Source organism: Muscardinus avellanarius, assembly GCF_963383645.1.
Source record: "Muscardinus avellanarius genome assembly, chromosome: 21".
Lineage (NCBI taxonomy): Eukaryota > Metazoa > Chordata > Mammalia > Rodentia > Gliridae > Muscardinus > Muscardinus avellanarius.
The window spans coordinates 14,532,376-14,554,414 of NC_137807.1; the positions used below are offsets into that span (position 1 = coordinate 14,532,376).

General features: G+C 47.5%; 1 protein-coding gene across 1 annotated transcript; it reads left to right on the forward strand.

Moving 5' to 3' along the window:
* Positions 1–10,536: 10,536 nt before the first annotated feature.
* On the forward strand, positions 10,537–22,039 carry UNC119B (unc-119 lipid binding chaperone B; the record flags this gene model as incomplete). The annotated part of the gene is made up of 5 exons (XM_080717495.1): positions 10,537–10,780; positions 14,653–14,766; positions 19,221–19,332; positions 19,657–19,829; positions 21,927–22,039. The coding sequence occupies 5 exons, from the start codon at positions 10,537–10,539 to the stop codon at positions 22,037–22,039; spliced, it is 756 nt and encodes a 251-aa protein (XP_080573621.1).

Below are 22,039 nucleotides of genomic sequence, written 5' to 3' on the forward strand. Positions count from 1 at the left end.
TGTTCAATTTTGAGTTTGCCTTATTAGATATGTTTTTTAAGAGCCGCATATATTTTAACCGTTCCTTGTGTGACAAAGCTAGTAGCTCTTGGGCTCATGTCCTGGTTTTGGTTCTTGGTGATCACCCCAGGCCAGCATTTAGTCCTTTGAGAATTATAGCTGTGAGAATTTCGCTGTGACTTGGGCCTCATCCTGGGGTCCTGAGTCAGGCAGCTGAGTGGCTGTGGCCTGAGGCTGCCTTCAGAGGAGCACTTCCCGGGTGCTCTGGAAGCACTTTTGCTTCTAACTGATGAGGTACTGTAGCCTGGTCTTGGGGATCAACTGCCTGGGTCATTGGGAGTCCTTACTAATTGAGCTTCTGATGGTGGTGTCGTTTCTGTTCCATCATAGCCCCCAAAGTTGTGGGCCACTGCCAGTGCATTAGACAAGATGAAGAAGGAGGATTAACTGCCTCCGTTTTGCCTTGTTTGTTAGTTTGCCTGGGTCTCTGAGGAGGGAGGGGTCCTGCCTCCTCACCTCAACCCATCCTTTCAGTGACTCATTGTCTCAGAAGGAAACCCTGACTCCTAGGGCCACTTCCTAACGGTACTGTAAGCCAAGCAGCTTCACCTCTGCCTCTTTCCAAGCCCACTCCTTTCCCCAGGGATAGGGATGGGTGCTTCCCTCTCTGCTTGTGTCCAAAAGGAAGGAACATCTTTCTATGGATAACAAAACTAGAGGGGAAGTGAGGAATTGGGACGAAGTATGGTGGAGGCTGGGTAGATTCTGATGAAGCCAAGCCCACCCAGCCTACGAGCTGCCTAAGCTGGCAGCAGCTGGCTCATGATGCTGAACTTGAAAGGTTCACCCCCCTTTTAGGCTTTGCCAAGATGATTAAGGTACATGAAGTTAGTTAAAGGGATGGGATGGGGGCACGCTTTATTCTTATTTTTATATCCGGTGTGTCAAGAATTACTCTGTTGTTCATCTTGCTTTTTGCACTGTTTGATCCCCGTCTGTATTTTGAGCTAGTGTGAGACTGCGCTATAGGGAGTCTGCCTCAGATTGGAAGATGTGGGAGGGAGGAGAGGCCCAGGCTCTTCTCTTCCACCTACATGCTGGCCCTGGTTTGTAGGGCCCACTGAGCACAGCTGGCCAAAGACCAGAGCGCCCCGCCAGGGCAAACACCTGGTGCAGTTTCTGGGAAAACTGTGCAAAGATTACCGCTGAGGATGGGCTGAGGGTCTCCAGTCTTCTCTGGTTTGGGTCAGAAGCCAGCCAGTCTCTAATTGGACTGTTTTGGGTCTTACTCATGCTGACAGAAAAATCATCCCCAAAAGCTCTCTGTGGGATTCTTGTTCCCTACATTGAATTTATTTTTCTGAAAAGTATCCACTCCTGAGAAGAAGCTATTCAGTGGATGCCCTGAGTTGTGATGATTTAAATAATCAAGTGTCAGACTCCCAGGAGAACTGGCCCTGACCTGTTTGAGGGTGTGGTCCTGATCCCTTGCTCCCAGTGACAGGAGAGAGAGGGTCACATTGGAGGTCACATGGGCTCTGATGAGATGAGGGTAAAGTTTGAGTTAAGCTTACCTCTTCCTTTCTGTGCCTGGGAACTGTTTGATCCGGTTTTAGAAGTGTGGTTTGACTCCTTAATCTTTGTGGAGAAGCTTCTGTTTTAAGGAATTTCTCTTCCACTCTGTCCTGCCTCTAGCCTCTCCTTGGAAGGCTTGACCCTGGCTTCTAGAATCTCAGCTGAGAACTTGAGAAAACAGCAGCAGTATTTCCCTTTTCCTAGCACTTGGACCCCTCTTCCTGGAAGTTGGCTCACCTCGGGAAGCCCAAGAAAAGAGCCAGCAGGTCCTCTGCCCTCCTGGGGTGGGAGAGCCCGCCCCGGTCAGCACAGTGCCTTTTCCTCTCCTGCTCTGAGCCAGGGCGGGCATTCCCTCTACATTCAGGTCTGGGCAGGGGCCTTACAGTTCCGCCGTGGGGCTGCCTCCCCACCTCCCCCTTCCCTTTGCTGGCCTACTCTAATTCAAGTGTCTTCTTGCCTTGAGGAGCCTTAATGGCATCAAGTGGCAACATGTAACATTGTCCTCCATGCCTCTCCAAAAGGACCTAGGAGAGCAGGTGAGCTTTCCCAAGTGAGAGACCTACAGATGCTCCTGTTTTAGAGATAGGGCCAGGGGAGGTGTGCTTTGGCCAATTGGCCATGGTCCCTGAGGAAGGAGACGGGGCTGGGGCTAAGAGTATACTGAAGCAGAACCGGAAACACCCAGGATCTGTCCAGAAGTCTGCCTCTCTTCTAGGGAAAGATATAATTAGGGATCAAAGAGCTCTAAGAAAATTGCGAAGAAGCTGTAATGTTGAAGCTTCGGAGAGTGCAGGATTCCCCTTTGCTCTAGCTAGGATCTCTGTATTTGGATCTCTCTTGGGGCGAGAGGGCTAGCGTTTCTCCCGCTGTGACAGGACCAGCTTGGCCCATGGGTCGGCTGCCGTGGGGACGCGTCTCTTTGCACATGTGGCTCCCTGCCGGTCCGGCTTGTCCTCTAGCTGCCTTGTCTCGCTTGCTTTGGGCGCCACATGATCCTGACAAGGGCAGATGACTTGGGAACTGGCTGGGTTGGCAGGAAAAGAGCAGGCTGGATCTCTCAGGACGAGTCCCTCCCAAGAGTCTAGAAACAAGGAGCCGGGATTGTGCTGGCAGCCAGGGAACAGTAGTGCCTGTTGGAGTTGGCAGACAGGGCCTTGGCACCACTCGTATCCAGGCAGTCTGTGAGATGGGAGCACACAACACCGGGAAGAAGAACTCCATTCTCACCTCTATTTTGAGCCCCAGTGCTTTATTTCAGTATGAGGAACAACAACAACAAACTGAAGTGCGCTTTCCGCCCTTTGAAAGGACAACTGTCGGGAAAGGAGAGCGAGTTGCCAGGTGGGAGGGGAGAGTCGGCAGGAGAGCCGCTGTGGCAAAACCAGGGAAGAGGCACTCTAGACTCCTGTCTTCCCTGGTGTGCCATGATCCAGGGAATGAAAAGAAATTTGACCCTGGATTAGTTTCCTCCTTGGATTTAAGTAATGTTACCTTTCCCTTCCATGAAGTTCTCCCAGGCCGGACCAACTGCCCATTCTGAGCTCAGGGCAGCCTTGTTAACCATTATGGCCTAACCTGGCTCGTCAGGAAGCGAACCCCATGCCTCCAAATTGGGCCTGGCTGCTCTACTCAGTACCAAGTATTGGAGAAAAAGTGTCAAGTTCTTAGCCCTCGTAGCTCCCACTCTAGTATCCCATCCTCTCCCTGCAGAGGCCAAACCAACTCTTTGTAGCCACAACACGTATGTACAGCAGCACAGCGAGATGTACTTGAGGGGCTTCGAACCTGGCTGGCCAGGGAAGCAGTAGGGGTGGAGAGAGCTGTCTTTCCTTCTGGGCTGTCTCCATCTGTCCCTGCCCCTTTCATGCCCCATCCCACTCCCACCAAAAAGTAAAAAATCAGGATGTTTTTCACTGTCCATTGCTTTGTGTTTTAATAAACAATTTGCAGTGACACTCTTGTGTTGGAGTTGCATTAAACTTTATTTCAAATATGGGATGTAGCCGGGCGTGGTGGCGCACGCTTGTAATCCCAGCATTCAGGAAGCTGAGACAGGAGGATCACGGTTTGTGGACAGCCTCAGCTACCTAGTGAGGCCCTTTGAAACTTAGTGAGACCCTGTTTCAAAATAAAGAAAAAATAGGACTGGAAGGCCGGGCGTGGTGGCGCACGCTTGTAATCCCCGCGCTTGGGAGGCGGAGACAGGAGGATCACGCAGGTTCAAAGCCAGCTTCACTGGCTTAAAAGACCCTGTTTCCAAATAAAAATATAAAAGTAGATCTGGTAGTGTAGCCCAGAGGTAGAAGGGTTTCCAGGAACTCCAGTACCCCCCCCCCAAAAAAAAACCAATAGACTAGGTCAGAGATAGAAAGTTCCTGGGTTCTATCACCAGACCCGCAAAAAAAGAAGGAAAAAAAAATGTGATGGTGGGAAAGGGAGACCCAGCAGGCTTCACTTTGCTATGAAGAGTTCCATAGTCTGCGAGCTGTTGTCCATTTAGTTATGTCTCTTGGTTTGTTTTTTGCTGGGATGTTTAAGGGAATGATATCCTATATAATACTCTGCCAGGCCACTCCAGCCAGCAGCACACTTAAGGACAAGTAAGTTCTGAGTCTACTTTGAAACACCAGCCCTAACTCCCAGCCTCGCAGCACCCAGGCTGTAACTGCCTCTCGGTTCCCTCACCCTCAGGATGAGCTGCGCCATAGGATGTTCTCTCTCCTCCTTCCTAGTGTGTTGTTACTGGTGTCGAGTGTACATCGGGAAGGCAGAATGCAGAAGGGTTCTTCCCCCCTATAATGTATCAACCATGTGCTATAGCTGATGAACATGAAGCTCTAAAATGTTAAGTAATTTGCCCAGGCTGGTCAGTAAGTAATGGAGCCAAAGTTCAAATCCAGCTTATCTGCCATCAAAGCCCATGCTCTCTATGGCTATAAAAATCAATTTAGCAAGCCGGGCGTGGTGGCGCACACTTGTAATCCCAGTACTTGGGAGGCTGAGATAGGAGGATCCAGGTTTGCTGCCAGCCTCAGCTACTAAGTGAGGCCCTCCACAACCTAGTGAGACCATGTTTCAAAATAAAGAGTAAAAAATCAGGCTGGGGATGTAGCTCAGAGGTAGAATGCCCTGAGCTCAAGCCCCAATACCACAAAAAATAAATATGCCAGGCGTGGTGGTGCATGTTTGTAATCCCAACATTTAGGAAGCTGAGACAGGAGGATCATGGTTCAAGGACAGCCTCAGCTACTACTTAGTAAAGCCTCTGAAACTTAGATCCTCTTTCAAGATAAAGAATAAAAAATAGGGCTGGGTTCGTAGTTTGGAGGTAGAATGCCCCTGGGTTCCATCCCCAGTACTGCAAAATAAATAAAAATAAATAAATGTATCTGTCCTGCAGTGAATCCTTGAAATGGGCTGGGCACAGTGCCAAGCACTTTATAGATGTTATCTCTGTTTAGTCTTCTGCAGACCAGTTGGTGTTACCCATAAAGAGGTAAAGTGACTTGCCCAAGGCCACGTAGCCAGCAAAAAACAGAACTAAAATTTAAAATTCGGACTCTTAATCATTACTGCCTTCTGTTCCCCAGGATACTATGTGGCAGGGCTGCGGGACCTAGCTGCTATGGTTCTCCAAGCAGGAGTGAATGGCTGGGTTCTGGGGAAGGAGGGAGGGAGGAGCGTGGCTGACCTTCCTTCGTTATCCCTTGAAGGGCAGAATTCAGAGCTCATCTCCAAGAATGAGTCTATTCCCAGTGCCCAAACAAGCCACAAGGCCCACAGAGCTGCTTTCTTAGCTTGAGCCCACCCATAGCTGGAGTTCTTTACTAATTCAGACTTAGCTGTTGCTATTTCAGGTAGTTTAGCACAAGCTGCCAAATGGGGAAGAGACGTGAAGAAGCCCTGCTCTAGGGAGTTGTGGGGAGGGAAATTGTCTGACAGAAGCTCCTGGGCCAAGTGAGTTGGACCACTCCGTGGGTCCAGATCTTAATCTTACTAAGGAAATCAGGCTCCTAGTTGGCTGGAGCCGGCAGTGTGTCAGACCTTGCTCCATACTCAACACCCCCACATCCTCCATAGAGGAAGAGAGACAAGATTTTCCAACACTTACTGGAAAGTTCCTTTTGGTAGCAGTGGTAAGGGGTCAAGGTGGGGTGGAGCATGGAGGTCCTGCAGCTGGCAAGCCCAAGCCTTAGTTTTGTTTGTTCCTAACCACTTAACATTAGTAAAAAGTAAACACTTGCTTTCTGGCTCAGGCTTATTCTGAGTTGGTCTGGGCTCCTCCACTGCCTCCATCCAAGTCAATCTGTTGCTCCCTCAAAGCTTTGACCATCCAGTTCCATGGCTACCCCTGCCCTGTGTGCCTGCAGAGGGGTTCTGGAGAAAGATGTCATGTATGGATGTTGCCAGAGTAACCATTCCGCAGACACTGGCACCAGTAAGTTTTTTTTTTTTTTTTCCAGTACTGGGGATGGAACCAGGGGCATTCTACCTCCCAACTATACCCCCAGCCCTCCTATTTTATTTCTTTTTTTTTTTCTACCTCCGGGCTATACTCCCAGACCTATTTTATACTTTTTATTTGGAAACAGGGTCTCTTAAGGCAGCATAGCTGCCTTCGAACCTGCGTGATCCTCCTGCGTGCGTCCAGTTTATTCTTTCCTTTGAAATAGGGTCTCACTAAGTGCAGAATGCCTCACTGAGTACCTGAGGCTGGCCTTGAACCTGCAATCCATCTCCTGTCTCAGCCTCCCGCCCGAATACTGAGATTACAGGCGTGCGCCACCACACCTAGCTTGGCATGGTGCTTTTCTTGTTGCTGTTTTGTAGCTCCTCTTCACACTCACCCTAGGAAAGACAATGACTAGCTTCATAGTGAGGAAACAGACTCAGACCTGCCCAAACTCACATAGCTAGTAAGCGGCAGGGCAAAGATGGGAATGTGGCCCTGTCTAACCCCAAAACCCTCGTTCACTTTTGTACTGGAGATTGAATTCAGGGCCATTCTACCTACCTCGGGGTACACTTTGAGCCCTTTTTATTTTTTATTGTGAAAGTCTCCTTAAGTTGAAGAGACTGGCCTCAAAGCTGCAATCCTCCTATCTCTGCCTTCCAAGAACTAGAATTCTAGGCACCTGTCCCTGTGCCTGACTTAAAACCTTAGTTCTCAATGCCATGATGTACTCTGTCTAAAAAGGAACATTCCAGCCAGGCATGGTGGTACACACCTGTAATCCCAATATTTGGGTGGTTGAGACAAGAGGATCATAAGTTCAAAGCCAACCTCAGCAACTTAGTTTCAAAACAAAACATAAAACAGGGCTGGGGTATAGCTTGGAGGTAGAATGCCTGCTGCCAGAGTGCGCGCGAGCGCGCGCGCATGCACACACACACACACACACACACACACACACACACACACGGCTTAGTATAGACAATGTTGATAACTGGTAAAGCTATGATTACATGGGTTTATTACATTCTTTTACACAAAAAGTAACTTTTAAAACTTAATAAGAAGCCAGAAGCCAGCATGGTGGTACATGCTTGTAATCCCAGTGCTTGGGAGGCGGAGACAGGAGGATCACACAGGTTCGAGGCCAGCCTCCGCTACTTAGTGAGGCTCTAAGCAACTTAGTGAGACCCTGTTTCCAAATAAAATATAAAATAGGTCTGGGAGTATAGCCTGGAGGTAGAAAGCCTCTGGGTTCTACCCTCTGTACCACCAAAAAAAAAAAAAAATATATATATATATATATATATATATATATGGGGTATAAAATATGAAAAACTCCTTTTTACTTTTTTCTCTAATTTTTTATAGAAATAATAAGGGCAACAGTTTGTTGTGTCTTTTTTTTTTTTGAGGGTCTGGGGATGAAACCCAGCAGCATTCGACCTCTGAGCCACACCCCTTGCCCTATTTTTTATTCTTTATTTTGAAACGGGGTCTTACTAAGTTGCAGAGGGCCTCAGTAAGTAGCTGAGGCTGTCCGCGAACCGCGATCCTCTAGTCTCAGCCTCTGGATTGCTGGGATTACAAGCGTGTGCCACCACACCCGGCTTGTTGTGTCTTTCATTTGATATATATTTAAATATATGTACATATAGCGTGGGGTTGCTGTTGTGTTGTTTTTGGTCCTGGAGATTGAACACAGGGGCATTCTACCTCTGAGCTACGCCCCCGGCCCTTTTATTCTCTGCTTTGAAAATAAAAAGTCTTGCTTGGTTGCTACAAGTCTTGCTAAGTTGTTGAGGCTGGTCTCAAACCTATGATCTCCTGCCTGCCTCAGCCTCCCACATACTGGGATTACAACACCACCACTTTCAGCTGCATATATAGTGTTTTTAAACAAATGGGGTCAGATTATACATAACCGACCATTCTGAACCTTTTTTAAAATTTTTTACTTAAGGGGCCAGAATGTAGCTCAGAATGTAGCTCAGTGGCAAAGCGCATGCTTTGTAGGTGCGGTGCTCTGGGTTTGATCTCTGGTTCCAAAACAAAAAGACAAAAAAAAAAAAAAAAAAGGACCCCTTTAAAGTTTTTACTTTATAAGTCTTAAAAGAGTTCAGTCAGCTGGGAGTGGTGGTATGTCCTTGTAATCCCAGCATTTGGAAGGCTGAGACATGAGGATTGCAGTTTGCAGCCAGCCTTAGCTACAAGCCCTTTGCAACTCAGTGAGACCCTGTTTCAAAATAAAGAATAAAAAATAAGGCTGGGGATGTAGCTCAGATGTAGAATGCCCCTGGGTTCCATCCCCAGTACCACACAACACACACAAAAAGAGTTTAGACATATAGATAGGTGATAGAGACTTTCTTTAAAGGACAGCACACTCTTATTTTACCAATGAACATTAAAAGTGTCAATTTTTGCCAGAAGAAATTACTATGATGAATATGCCTGTACATATATTATTGTGCATACGTGCAAGTGTTTCTCCAGAATTCCTTTAAGGAATTAGCTGGATCAAATACTACATGCATTTAAAAACTTGAGAGTACTACTTCCTACAAGGTGATATGAATTTTTACTCAGGAACCTCTATGACTTTGGAATATGCTAGAAATCTTTTCTGAAACAGTTGGGATATAAACAATGAATTAGTGTGGTCTTGATTTATTTATGATACTGGGGACTGAATTCAAGGGTCTTGCATATGCTAGGCGAGGGCTCTAGCACAGTTAACATCTTCAAGCTTTTTTATTTTATTTTGAGATAAGGTCTCACTAAGTTGCTTAAGCTACTCTCGAATTTGCTACCCTCCTACCTCGGCCTGCTGAATACCTGAGATTGCTGGTATGCACCACCACACCCAGCAAAAGAAACGCTTTTGAAAAACAGCCCTCAGCCAGGGAGTGAAGTGACTTGGGTAGAGGGAAATGATCGGCTCTCAGTCCCAGACCACAAAGTGTGCCTGCCGTCTCAGCCGTCTCAGCCGTGACTTGCTGGTGTGATGCATACCAGCGGAAAGGACTGCACTTGCGGTCTCCAAGAGAAAAGCCCTGCTTACCTTGGCTGCACCAGCTCTGTGCCCCACCTGCCTGGCCTGAGCTGAGGCAGATTTCCTGGCTGCCCTCAGACTACCTGGAAAGCAGCCACTGTCACACCTCCCACAGTGGCTGAAGGGACTCTCAGCATCCATCTTGGGTGAGAGGGAGGTCAGCCCTTCAGCTAGGTTTCCCGTGGCTAGCCATGGGAAACCTAGGTGTTGTGTGTGTGTGTGTGTGTGTGTGTGTGTGTGTGTGTGTGTGTGTGTGTGTGTTTGGTACTGAGGATTGAACTCAGGGGCATTCTATGACTGAGGTATTTTGTTTTTTCTTTTGAATCAGTCCTTTACTGATTGTTGGCCTTGAACCTGTGATCCTGTCTCAGCCTCCCATTGGTATTACTATATGATGCAGTTAATTATTTTCTTCTTTCCCCAGTGTGATACTATATTATATGTTGTTATTATTATTTCTTCGAGCTAGGTGTGGTGGTGCACACCTGTAATCCCAGTTCTTAGGAGGCTGAAACAGGAAGACTACAGGTTTGAGAACAGCCCTAGCAAGTAGTGAGACTCATTTAACAAGACCCTCTTAAAAAAGCATCCATAATGCCGGGCGCACGCTTGTAATCCCGCGCTTGGGGGGCGGAGACAGGAGGATTGCGCAGGTTCGAAGCCAGCCATGTGCGCTGGCTTAAGAGACCCAGTTTCCAAATAAAAAATATAAAAAATATAGGTCTGGGAGTGTAGCCCGGAGGTAGAAGGGCTTCCAGGAACCCCAGTACCACCAAAAAAAAAGCATCCATAAATTAGTGCTGAGGGTGTAGCTTGGGGGTAGAATACCTCTGGTTCTACATATTAAAAAAAAATTTTTTTTTTTGCGGTACTGGGGATGGAACCCAGGGGTATTCTATCTCCAAGATTACCCCCAGCCCTATTTTTTATTCTTTATTTTGAAACAGGGTCTCACTGAGTTGCAAAGGGCCTCACAAAGTAGCTGAGGCTGTCCGCGAACCGCGATCCTCCCGTCTCAGCCTCCGGAAAGCTGGGATTACAAGCGTGCGCCACTTGTTCCTCCCACCCCCGGCGCTATTTTTTATTATATTATTTTATTCTGAATTATTGGGGATTGAACCCAGGGGTACTGTACCCCTGAGCTCAAGATATACTAAATGTTTTCTCAAGATGCCTTGCCCACAATTTATACGACAGAAATTCATCTGGCTGTAAGACACATTTTAAACCTTCATCATGACTCCGGGCGCCGGACGGAGCGTGCGGGGCTTCGGAGTCCCAGGCGCCCCCCGCGCCCGCCCATCACCGGGCATGCACCCGGGCTGCCGGCGGCCCAGGTGCTCCCAGGCCCCGCCCCCACAAGCCCCGCCCCCACAGGCCCCGCCCCCACAAGCCCCGCCCCCGCTCCCATAGTTACGGCGCGAGCGGCCGGCGGCCATCTTGGCGCGGAGCGATGAGCGGGTCGAACCCCAAGGCCGTGGCCGCGGCGGCGGCGGCCGGGCCCGGGCCGCTGGTGGCTGGCAAGGAGGAGAAGAAGAAGCCGGGCGGCGGCGTCCTGAACCGGCTCAAGGCGCGGCGGCCGGCGCCGCAGCTGGCGGCCGACGGCGGCCTCGGGCCGGCGCTCACGGAGCAGGAGCTGCTGGCGCTGGACGCCATCCGCCCCGAGCACGTCCTGCGCCTCGGCCGGGTCACCGAGCGTGAGTGTGGCGGGCGGCGGGGCCTGCGGGCGGCGCTCGGGGCCGGCCGCTCCTGCACCCTGGGACGGCCGCCGAGCAGATGCTGACGGGGCTTCGGCGTCTCTGGAACTCCGGCGGATGTAGCTTGCCCCCGGCCCCCCCGTGAATTAAGAATGATGTCAGAATATGCTGTCCGCTTCCTGCCCGGGGCGATCTGTCCCTCTCTGTCCTCCACAAAGCCCAGCCCCGAGTTGACACGCTAGCCGCGATTTCAGCGAATCCGGCGCCACCTGGTTAGGCCTCACTTTTTCCGTCTTTTTCCCCTCTGCCCTGCAGACTCCCAATCCTGCCGCCAGAAAAGGTGCCGGGGCGTTCGAAGTTTGGTTAGCGCACGGCTCCTTAGATGTACTGACTCCGGTCGCGCCAGGGATTGGGGGAAAGTAGTTCTTGGTCCAGCCTGTGCAGAAGGGAATTCCCATCTATTAAAATGGGCTTTTGTTTATTTGTGGTCCTGGGGATGGAAGCCAGGGGCATGCTACTCCGAGCTACACCCCCAGACCTATTTCTTCTTCTTGATTTTGAAAAATGGTCTCACTGAGTTGCAAAGGGTCTCACTAAGTTAGCTGAGGCTGTTCTCAGACCACAGTCCTCCTGTCCCAACTTTTCAAATGCTGAGATTACAAGCGTGCGCTATCAATGCCCGGCTTATTTTTAAATGGTTTTAATTTGATTTTGTATATAGTGTATGAAATCAATATATATATATATATATATATATATATATATATATATATTATGCAGTTAATTATTTTCTTCTTCCCCCAGTGTGTCACTATATGTTGTTACTATTATTTCTTTTTTTTTGGTACTGGGGTTCCTGGAAGCCCTTCTACCTCTGGGCTACACTCCCAGACCTATTTTTATATTTTTATTTGGAAACAGGGTCTCCTAAGCCAGTGCGCGCGGCTGGCTTCGAACCTGCGCGATCCTCCTGTCTCCGCCTCCCAAGCGCGGGGATTACAAGCGTGCGCCACCACGCCCGGCTACTAATATTTCTTAGAGCTAGGTGTGGTGGTGCGCACCTGTAATCCCAGTAATCCCAGTACTTGGGAGGCTGAAACAGGAGGACTGCAGGTTCGAGAACAGCCCTAGCAAGTAGTGAGACTCATTTATCTAACAAGACCCTCTTTCAAAAAAATCCATAAATATACATATTTGATTTCATATATATATATATATATATATATATATATATATATATATATATTCGTAATATATGTATTTTCGGTACTGGGGATGGAACCCAGGGGCATTGTACCTCCAAACTACACTCCCCACCCTATTTTTTAGTCTTTTTATTTTTGAAACAGGGTCTCACTGAGTTGCAAAGGGCCTCACTACCATATTCTGGTCTCAGCCTCCTGATGTCTGGTACTGGGTTCCTGGAAGCCCTTCTACCTCTGGCCTACACTCCCCAGACCTTTTTTTTAATTTTTGGAAACAGGGTCTCTTAAGCCAGTGAGGCTGGCTTCGTACCTGCACGATCCTCCTGTCTCCGCCTCCTAAGTGCGGGGATGACAAGCGTGCCCACCGCGCCCGGCTTGATGTCCCCATTTTCTGTCACTTTGGGTTGTCCTTTGTATGCCTGAACTCATCTTTATATTTGTGCTGATGGGTTTTATTAAAACAGAGTAGAAAAGCTGCCGCTGTTCTAAGTTTTGTTTTTATGATACTGGGGGTTGAATCTAGAAGCATTCTGCCTCTGAGCTACAACCCCAGCCCTATTTTATTCTTTATTTTGAAACAGGGTCTCACTAAATTGCAGAGAGCCTCACAAGTAGCTGAGGCTGGCTGCAAACCTGTGATCCTCCTGTCTTAGCTTTTCAAGTACTGGGATTACAAGCCTGTGCCACCACACCTGGCCTTTATTATTTATTTATTTTGCGGCACTGAGGATGGAATCTAGGGACAGTCTACCTCCGAGCTATACCCCAGCCCTATTTTTTATTCTATATTTTGAAACAGGGTCTCACTAAGTAGCTGCGCTGTCCGGGAACCGTGATCCTCCAGCCTCCCAAATGCTGGGATTACAAGCATGTGCCGTCACACCCGGCTCCACCTTTATTTTTTATTTTTGAAACAGTGTAAGTTGTGAAAGTTCTCACTAAGTTGCTGAGGCTGGCTTTGAAACTGCAGTCCTCCTGCTTCAGCCTCCCAAGTACTGTACAAAAATGCTCAGCATCTGACCTCTCTACTTTCAACCTCATAGCATGGGTGAGTGAGGCTGTTCTTTTTTTTTTTTTTAGGGTCTCAGGATGGAACCCAGGGGGGCATTTGATCTCCGAACTACACCCCCTGCCTGCCCTATTTTTTATTCTTTAATTTGAAACAGGGTCTCACTAAGTTGTGGAGGGCCTCACTAAGTAGCTGAGGTTGTCTGTGAACCACGATCCTCCATCTCAGCCTTCTGAATGCTGGGATTACAAGCGTGCGCCACCACGCCCGGCTGTGTGAGGCCATTCTAATGCCTGGTTCTGTTGGCACTCAGGACCAATTTGGGGGCTTGGAAATGGTGCCATTGGCCAGAATCCTATCTTGCAGCAATTTAGAGCGAGCCACCCATCAGAACTTGGTGACCTCTGGATTTTGTTACCCTCTTAAAAGTCTCATGTTCTATTTTGCAGTTTGTGAATACCCTTTAAAAGCACAGAACCAATGTCAGTCTGTTTGGAATTTCATAATAATCAGTAGCTCTTAAGTTTGCCATCTTACTGCAGACAGCTTGTAAAATGTGAAACAACTAAAACAATCTGAGAGTGTCAAAATGAGTTGTGGAGAAGATCCTGTCAGGAGTCATCATAGAAAATATCATCTGTTTTCACATAAATCTCATTCTATGACTAGTGGTTGTTGTTTTTTTTTGGCCCTGGCAGCTGAACTTAGGGCCTCTGTTTTGTTGTTGTTGTTTTTTTTTGTTTGTTTTGTTTTAGGATTGAACCCAGGGCATGTGTATGCAAGGCAAGTACTTTACCACTGAGCTATATTCCCAGCCTCTTATGTGCAGTCTTTGACTAGCTTGATGTGCTATTTTGATTAGCTTTTCTCTGACCTAATACTCTCACTGGCAAATTTTTCCTACTGCTTTATATGTGTGGCCCACTGAGTAATTTTGTACAGCCTACAAATTAAGAATGGTTTTGGCATTTTTTTGTGTGTTTGGCATTGAACTCAGGGGCATTCTACCTGTGAGCTAGACCCCCAGACCTATTTTATTTTTTATTTGAAAAGGGTCTTGTTGAATTTCTAAGACTAGCTTTGTTTGTTTTTGGTGGTACTGGGGTTCCTGGAAGCCCTTCTACCTCCGGGATACACTCCCATGGACTACACTCCCAGACCTATTTTTTTACTTTTTATGTGGAAACAGGGTCTCTTAAGCCAGCACAGCTGGCTCGAACCAGCGCGATCCTCCTGTCTCCGCCTCCCAAGCGCGGGGATTACAAGCGTGTGCCACCACGCCCGGCTTTGAGGTTTGAGGAGTATTTTAAGTGAATTGTGCAAAAAAAAAAAAAAAAAAAAAAACCTGAGTTTGCTTCTAAACTTGAGAGTTAAGTAAATGGCCGTTAGCTGGGCATGGTGACACATACTTGTAATTGTACTTGGGAGGCTGAGACAGGCGGATCACAGGCTTGCTGTCAGCCTCAGCAACTTCGGCCCTCGGCAACTGATTGAGACCCTGTTTCAAAATAAAAATTAAATAGGGCTGGAGGTGTAACTCAGAGGTAGAATGTCCTTGAGTTCAATTCCCAAATTTATATATGAAATAAATAAATGGTAGGATAAATAAATAAATGGAGGATTAATTAATAGCATTGGTCTTTCTCTCTTATTTTCAGATTATTTATGTAAACCTGAAGACAATATCTACAGTATTGATTTCACCCGCTTCAAAATTCGAGATTTGGAAACAGGGACAGTGCTCTTTGAGATTGCCAAGCCTTGTGTTTCAGGTAGGCCTCAAAATGTAGGAACAGTTGACAGTTTGAGCAAAAGTTCTTTGAAAAAATCGGCTATTTTTGCATATCCTGTTTCTTGGCCTCCAGGTGTACTCTGCTTCTGTGGCCTTTCCCCTGGCCTGGCAGGCCGTTTGAAGCTGCATTAGGAGGCTTGATGTTGAGTATCTGCTCTGTGCTGGTAACTGCCTATATCTTCTGTACCTCACTTACGTAATCTGTACATCGTGAATAGTTGCTACCCCATTTTATAGAGGAGCTGAGACCCAGAATTTTCAAGTGACAGTTTCCTAAGAGCCTATGTAATTTCATCATATTTTCTCCAATCAGGAAAGGAATCTATTTGTCTTTTTTTTTTTTTTTTTTTTTTTTTTTAGTGCTGGGGATTGAACTCAGGCATTCTACCTCCAAGCTATCCCCCAGCCCAATTTTTTTTTTAACAGAACTGGGAATTGAACCCAGGGACGTTCTACCTCCGAGCTACACCCCCAATCCTATTCTTTATTCTTTATTTTGAAACAGGGTCTCACTGAATTGCAAAAGGTCTCACTAAGTAGCTGAAGCTGTCCGCAAACTGCAATCTCCCTTGTCTCAGCCTCACAAATGCTGGGATTACAATTGTGCCCCACCACGCTTGGCTCCTTTTTATTTATTTATTTATTTTTGGTGGTACCTGGATGGAACTCAGAGGCTTTAACCTCCGGGCTATACTCCCAGACCTATTGTATATTTTATTTGGAAACAGGGTCTCACTGAGTTACTGAGAGCTTCACTAAGTAGCTGAGGCTGGCTTCGAACCTGTGTGATCCTCCTGTCTCAGTCTCCCAAGCACGGGGATTATAAGCGTGCGCCACCACGCACCACTTGGCTCCAATTTTTTAATTTATTTGGAAGCAAGGTCTCACTAGGTTGCTGAGAGCCTCTCTTAAGTTGCCAAGGCTGGCTTTGAACCTGTGATCCTCCTTTCTCAGCCTCCCAAATCCTGGGATTACAAGTGTTTGCCACCATGCCTGGCTTTTCACTGGCCTTCAAATAGTGCCTTGAGTTTTCTAGTAAATACTGGTGTGGAATTTTTTCCTCTTTTTTGGTGGTGCTGGGGATTGAACCCAGGGACCCATGCATGCTAGGTCAGTGTTCTGCCACTGAAATATGTGCCTAGCCCTTTTAAATTATTTTGAGATAGTTGCATAGTCTAGCTTTGAAATTGGGATCCTCCTGCCTCAGCCTCCTCAGTAGCTGAGATTATGGGTGTATGCCACCATGTCCACTGGATTTTTTTTCAGTACTGGGGATGGAACCCAGGGGCATTCTACCTCTGAGCAACATCCCCAGCCCTATTTTTTATTTTTTATTTTGAAACAGAGTCTCACTTGGTAGCTCAGGCTATTCTGTGAAAGGTGATCCTCTTGTCTCAGCCTCCCAAATGCTGGGATTACAAGCCTGCGCCACCACGTCCGGCTCAAAAATTTATTCTTTTTTTTTTTTTTTTTTTTTGGTTATACTGGGGTGGAACCCAGAGGCTTTCTACCTCCGGGCTATATGCCCAGACCTATTTTATATTTTATTTGGAAACAGGTCTCACTAAGTTGCTGAGAGCCTCACTAAGTAGCTAAGGCTGGCTTCCAACCTGTGCAGTCCTCCTGTCTCAGCCTCCCCAGCGCAGAGATTACAAGCGTGCGCCACCACGCCCGGCTTCAAAATTTATTCTTAAGCCGGGCGTGGTAGCACACGCTTGTAATCCCCGCGCTTGGGAGGCAGAGACAGGAGGATCGCGCAGGTTCGAAGCCAGCCGCGCACGCTGGCTTAGGAGACCCTGTTTCCAAATAAAAATGTAAAAATAGGTCTGGGAGTGTAGCCCGGAGGTAGAAGGGCTTCCAGGAACCCCAGTACCACCACCAAAAAAAAAAAAAAAAAAAAAATTTATTCTTAAATATACAAGAAGCTCTAAGACAACACTTCTTCCTAGCTCTAGCTGGCAAAAGATGGTAAGACAAGGACTTGAGGTGTTTAAATAGGAACAGAATCAAGGGCACAAGGGGCAGCTTGCTTTTCCCACAGTTCTTCATTTCATCCGTGAGCAGGGCTCTTCCCCTGTGGCCTTCGCTCTTAGCTACTTGAGTTTGCTCTGCATCTTGGGCAGTCAGACTTCTCCATACCTTCCTGGCGAGATGTGGCACCTTTCCCCAGACTGGCATCAGAAACCAGTTTTAATTTCACTGATTTTATTAACCAGATTTTAATCTTCACTGTTTTCTGGAAGAACAGACGCATGAACTCTACTATTGACTGGACACTTCTAGGCTGGTGATGCAGCTTCAGAGTGATTTATTTCTGGCAGGGACCACATATAAACCTTTGGAGCACATTACCGAACATTTAGCGCCCCCTGGAGTTCTTTATTTGTTAGAACACAGGCATAGAAACACTATATAGTATCAACTGTGGTCTATAATGATAACTTAGTTTGCAAAGTTTTTCTCATTTGATTTGCTACTCAGAAAGAGCCTGCAAACTTGGTAAAGCAGTTACCAGTATTCAGAGAAGCCAAAAGACTTTCCTGGGCTGGGGTTTGGTTCAGTGGTAAACTGCTTGCCTAGCATGTGTAAGGCCCTGGGTTTGATCTCCAGCACTGCAAAAACTTGAAAGACATTTTTTTTCCCCCTGAGAATCTCCCAGTCAGATTGGTTGCAAAGCCAAAGCTAAAACCTTGGCTTCCCCTTACTCTGTACTCAGGTTATCAGAATCTAGTACTGGTACCATGTACCTGAAAATTCAAGTTTGTGTATAATTATATTAGGACAATCAAGCTGGGGCCAGATATCATCATGGGTCTGTGGTGGTCTCATCTTAAGCCACGTGTCCCAAGGATTCCCTGGTATATGGGTTTGGATTAGACTGGGCTTAGAGTAGTCATTTCAGTACAAAACAACTCTTTCAAAAAGGCCAGCTGGACCTACTGTAAGAATAACTGGCTTTTCAGTCTCCCTAGTCATAACATTTTAAGATCTTGATTAACTTAGAATATCCTCACACCAAATCAGTGCCTTCCTACCACACTGGTCCTGCTGAGCTTGAGTCACTGAGAAGATGGGGCCAGGCTTAGTTTTTGGGTGTGAAACCTGTACCTTCTGGCCGTCCAGTGCTCTTGAGATGTCACAGGCAGAGATGTAGGATGTTGAAAGCACCCACGTGTAGCTTAGACTGGAGAAAATATACTTCCTGGACTCTGGAGGTACTCTCTGATTTATTTTATACATCTTCCGTATCCTGGATTCAGGAATAGACTAAATCAGAGACCAGCATTAACCTTGTAAGGCCCCACAATTGGTTTATTGCCCACATGCTTTGACCCTTTCCCAGTGGGTCAGAGGGTCGGGCCTGAAATAGCCTGGAATAGACATTAGTACAAGGAAGTGTGGTGCCTAAAGGCTTGTAGGTCAGTGTCTCCATTCAGAGAGCACAGAGCCGAACGTGGTGGTGCATGCTTGTAGTCCCAGTACTTGGGAGGCTGAGACTGTGTGTGTGTGTGTGTGTGTGGCTGGGGATGGAACCCAGGGACTTTCTACCTCTGGGTTACACTCCCAGACCTATTTTTTAAATATTTTTATTTGGAAACAGGGTCTCACTAAGTTTATGAGAGCCTCACTAAGTAGCTGAGGCCGGCTTTGAACCTGACAACCCCCTTCTCAGCCTCCCAGCTACTGGGATTACAAGTGTGCACCACTACAATGGCTAGAAATGCTTATATGTGAAGAAACTTTTGGACTAGTCTGAGCTTTTATAGTATTTGTCTTCTGACTAGTGACTATCAGTTCAACTTGGTCAGTAGCATACAGCTGACATCAGGGGCCTACTGCCACTCTGTATTTCAGGCTTCACCCTTAGAATAAATATGGCCCGTGCCTCCAAATTACGTAAAGGGCAAATAGTTCAGTGTTGAAGAGGCTTTGAGTGAGTCAGGTGCACCTGGATTCAAATTCCTTCTCTCTCCATTTACTTTTTTTTTTTTTTTTTTCCAGTACTGAGGATGGAACCCAGGGGCATTGTACCTCTGAGCAGTACTCCCAGCCTTATTTTTTATTCTTTATTTTGAAACAGGGTCTCACAGAGTTGCAAAGGGCCTCACTGAGTAGCTGAGGCTGGCTTTGAACCTGCGTGATCCTCCTGTCTCAGCCTCCCGAATGCTGGGATTACACGCGTGCGCCACCACGCCTGGCTTCCATTCACTGTTTTAGAACTTGAGACTTGTTATTGAACCTCTTTGAACTTGCGCTTCCTCGTCTGGAACGGAGCCAGTAACGCCTCCCAGGGTTGCGGGAGTGCTCACCAGTGTCTGCAGGCCTGGCTCGCACAAGTGCGCAGTAAATCAGCTGGCGTGGGTGCACCGGTTGCTTGTTGTGTGGACTGGTGGCGTCCAGGTGGTGAACTTGAGATTCTTTGTGCTCTTTCAGACCAGGAAGAGGACGAGGAGGAGGCAGGTGGAGACGTGGACATCAGTGCAGGGCGTTTTGTCCGCTATCAGTTCACACCAGCATTTCTCCGCCTCCGGACAGTCGGTGCTACGTGAGTACCATTCTTTCTTTTCTTTTTTTTTGGTGTGGTACTGGGAATTGAATCCAGGGGCATTCCTGCCTCTGAGCTACACCCTCAGCCTTATTTTTCTTTTTATTTTGAAATAGGGCCTCACTGGGTTGATGAGTCTCCCTAGTTCCTGAGACTGTCCACCAACCTGCAGTCCTTTCTCAGCCTCCCAAATACTGGGATGCGCCACCACACCCAGCTGTGTCCCATTATTTCTTGAGGAGAGAATCTTCTACGTGTTGTGTTCCTAATTCCGTCCTTCGGAGGAGGGGGGAGACAGAGTAAGGCTCACAGTTCATTTTGCAGGGTGGAGTTCACAGTGGGAGATAAGCCTGTGTCCAACTTCCGGATGATTGAACGGCACTACTTCCGGGAACGCCTGCTGAAAACCTTTGACTTTGATTTCGGCTTCTGCATCCCCAGCAGCAGGAACACCTGCGAGCACATCTACGAGTTCCCCCAGCTCTCGGAGGCTGTCAGTACGTATTCCCTGGCTCTTACAGCGTTCGGGTTCTGCGAACTGCAGAGACGGAGTTGAGCCCATCTGCAGTGGCCTCACTTGCAGTGGAGAGTAGTGGTGACGCGATGCGTTCTGGTCATCTGGCCCCAGGCTTCTCCTTCCTGCTGCTGCTGGCTGCTATTTCTGTGTGTGAGGGGGGTAGGGACTGAACCTGAACCTAGGGGCATTCTACCTCTGAGCTACATTCCCAGTCCTATTTTGTTTTTTTCTTGAAACAGGGTCTTGAACCTGTGCTCTTCCTGTCTCAGCCTCCCAAATACTAGGATTATTACAGGCATGTGCCACCATGCCGAGCTTCCTCTCTTCTATTTCAAACTCTGACCCTGCAAAAAGGTTGTAATGATACAGTCCATCCTTTTTGTTTATTTTTTAATTTTTATTTATTTACTTTTTTTTTACGGGTCTGGGGATGGAACCCAGGGCATTCTACCTCTAAGCTACACCCACTGCCCTATTTTTTATTCTTTATTTAATTTTTTTTTTTTTTTTTTTTTTTTTTTTTTTTTTGGTGGTACTAGGGATGGAACCCTGGGGCTTTCTACCTCCGGGCTATACTCTGACATTTTTTTTTAATATTTTATTTGGAAACGGGGTCTCTTAAGCCAGCTGAGGCTGGCTTTGAACCTGTGCAATCCTCCTGACTCAGCCTCCCAAGCACGGGGATTACAAGCGTGCTCCACCACACCCAGCTTATTCTTTATTTTGAGACAGGGTCTCACTAAGTTGCAGAGGGCCTCACTAAGTAGCTCAGTCTGTCCACAAACTGTGATTCTCAGGTCTCAGCCTCCTGAATGCTGGGATTACCAGCGTGCGCCACCATGCCCGGCATCATCCTTTTTAGATGCCTGTAGGGAAAGAGTGACTGAGGGCTGTAAAGGAGGCCTGGGACCCTGAGCAGGTGAAGCAGTTGTCCTCTCCTCTCTTAGTCCTGGCTTCCACTGTGTCCTGGTCATTGGTTCTGTGCTTTTCCATAGTGGGAAATTGCAGATGGGAGACTGCAGCTTTCTCTTGTCCATTCTCTGCAGGACAGGGCTGATAAGCTATCAGAATGGACTTGGCAGGAGCTCATGGACCTTGGGCTGTGGAGCAGGAGGAGGGAGATGGTAAAGGACCTCTTAGGAAAAGGAGTGCTGCCATCATATGAGTGTAGGACTAGGGAAAGCCCGGAGTGAGCAGCTGATGTAAACCAGGCAAAGGAAGGTATGGGCTGAGTTAGGAAAAACAGGCTTTGTTCAGCTGCCTCCAGTTAGCATTCGTGGCTGATAATTCAGGAAATCGCAGTGGCATGTATCTGTAATCCCAGCAGCTTGGGAGACGGAGGTAGGATTAAAAGTTTGAGAGCAACTTAGACCCCATCTTAAAGTAAAATGATAAAGGCTAGGGATGCAGCCAGTGGTAGAGTTGTTGCGTAGCATTTTCAAGGCCCTGAGTTCAATCCCCAGTACTACAGAAAAAGAAAGAAAAAAACTGACCAGAGGTAGTGACTGTTACTTATCTTTCTCTCCAGTATGGTTAAAGAAGTGTGGGCTGTTGCCTGAACCAACAGAAGATATAATTTAGGTCACTTGCAGTTCATACCTGATCCTCTGGAGAAGGCTTCTTGTTCCCCTGGTTGTTCACATGTAGGATTCCTTTGGTTGTCATGTGCACTCACGGGAAGTGGGCACAGCGAGGCACGGCATTCTGGATTTGCACTGGGATGTCTAGAGTGGGCCAAGACCAGAAGCCAGGGCCCGCTCAGCTCACCCCAAAGCACTGAACAAGCAGCTGTGGTCTGTGTTGGTAAGGGGTGAGTTCCCAGCGCACAGGCTGGGGTGATAGAGGAGTTACTGCATCCTTTTGTTGAAGTGGAAGGCATTCATGTTCAGTTCGGTGCCTCCGTGGTCTCCCCGGCTCTCGAGGGCTGGCTCCCTGTCCTGACCGTGTCATTGTGGCAGAGTAGACTGAGTTTTCTGGTAGTGCTGGCTCGTGCGTGCTGGGGGGATGCTGAGTTTCCCCACCTAGTCTTGGTGCAGTCTCACACATAGCTGCTTTCTTTCCTTTCCCTCACTTGCAGTTCGCCTGATGATCGAGAATCCTTATGAGACCCGCTCTGACAGCTTCTACTTTGTTGACAACAAGCTGATAATGCACAACAAGGCTGATTATGCCTACAACGGGGGGCAGTAA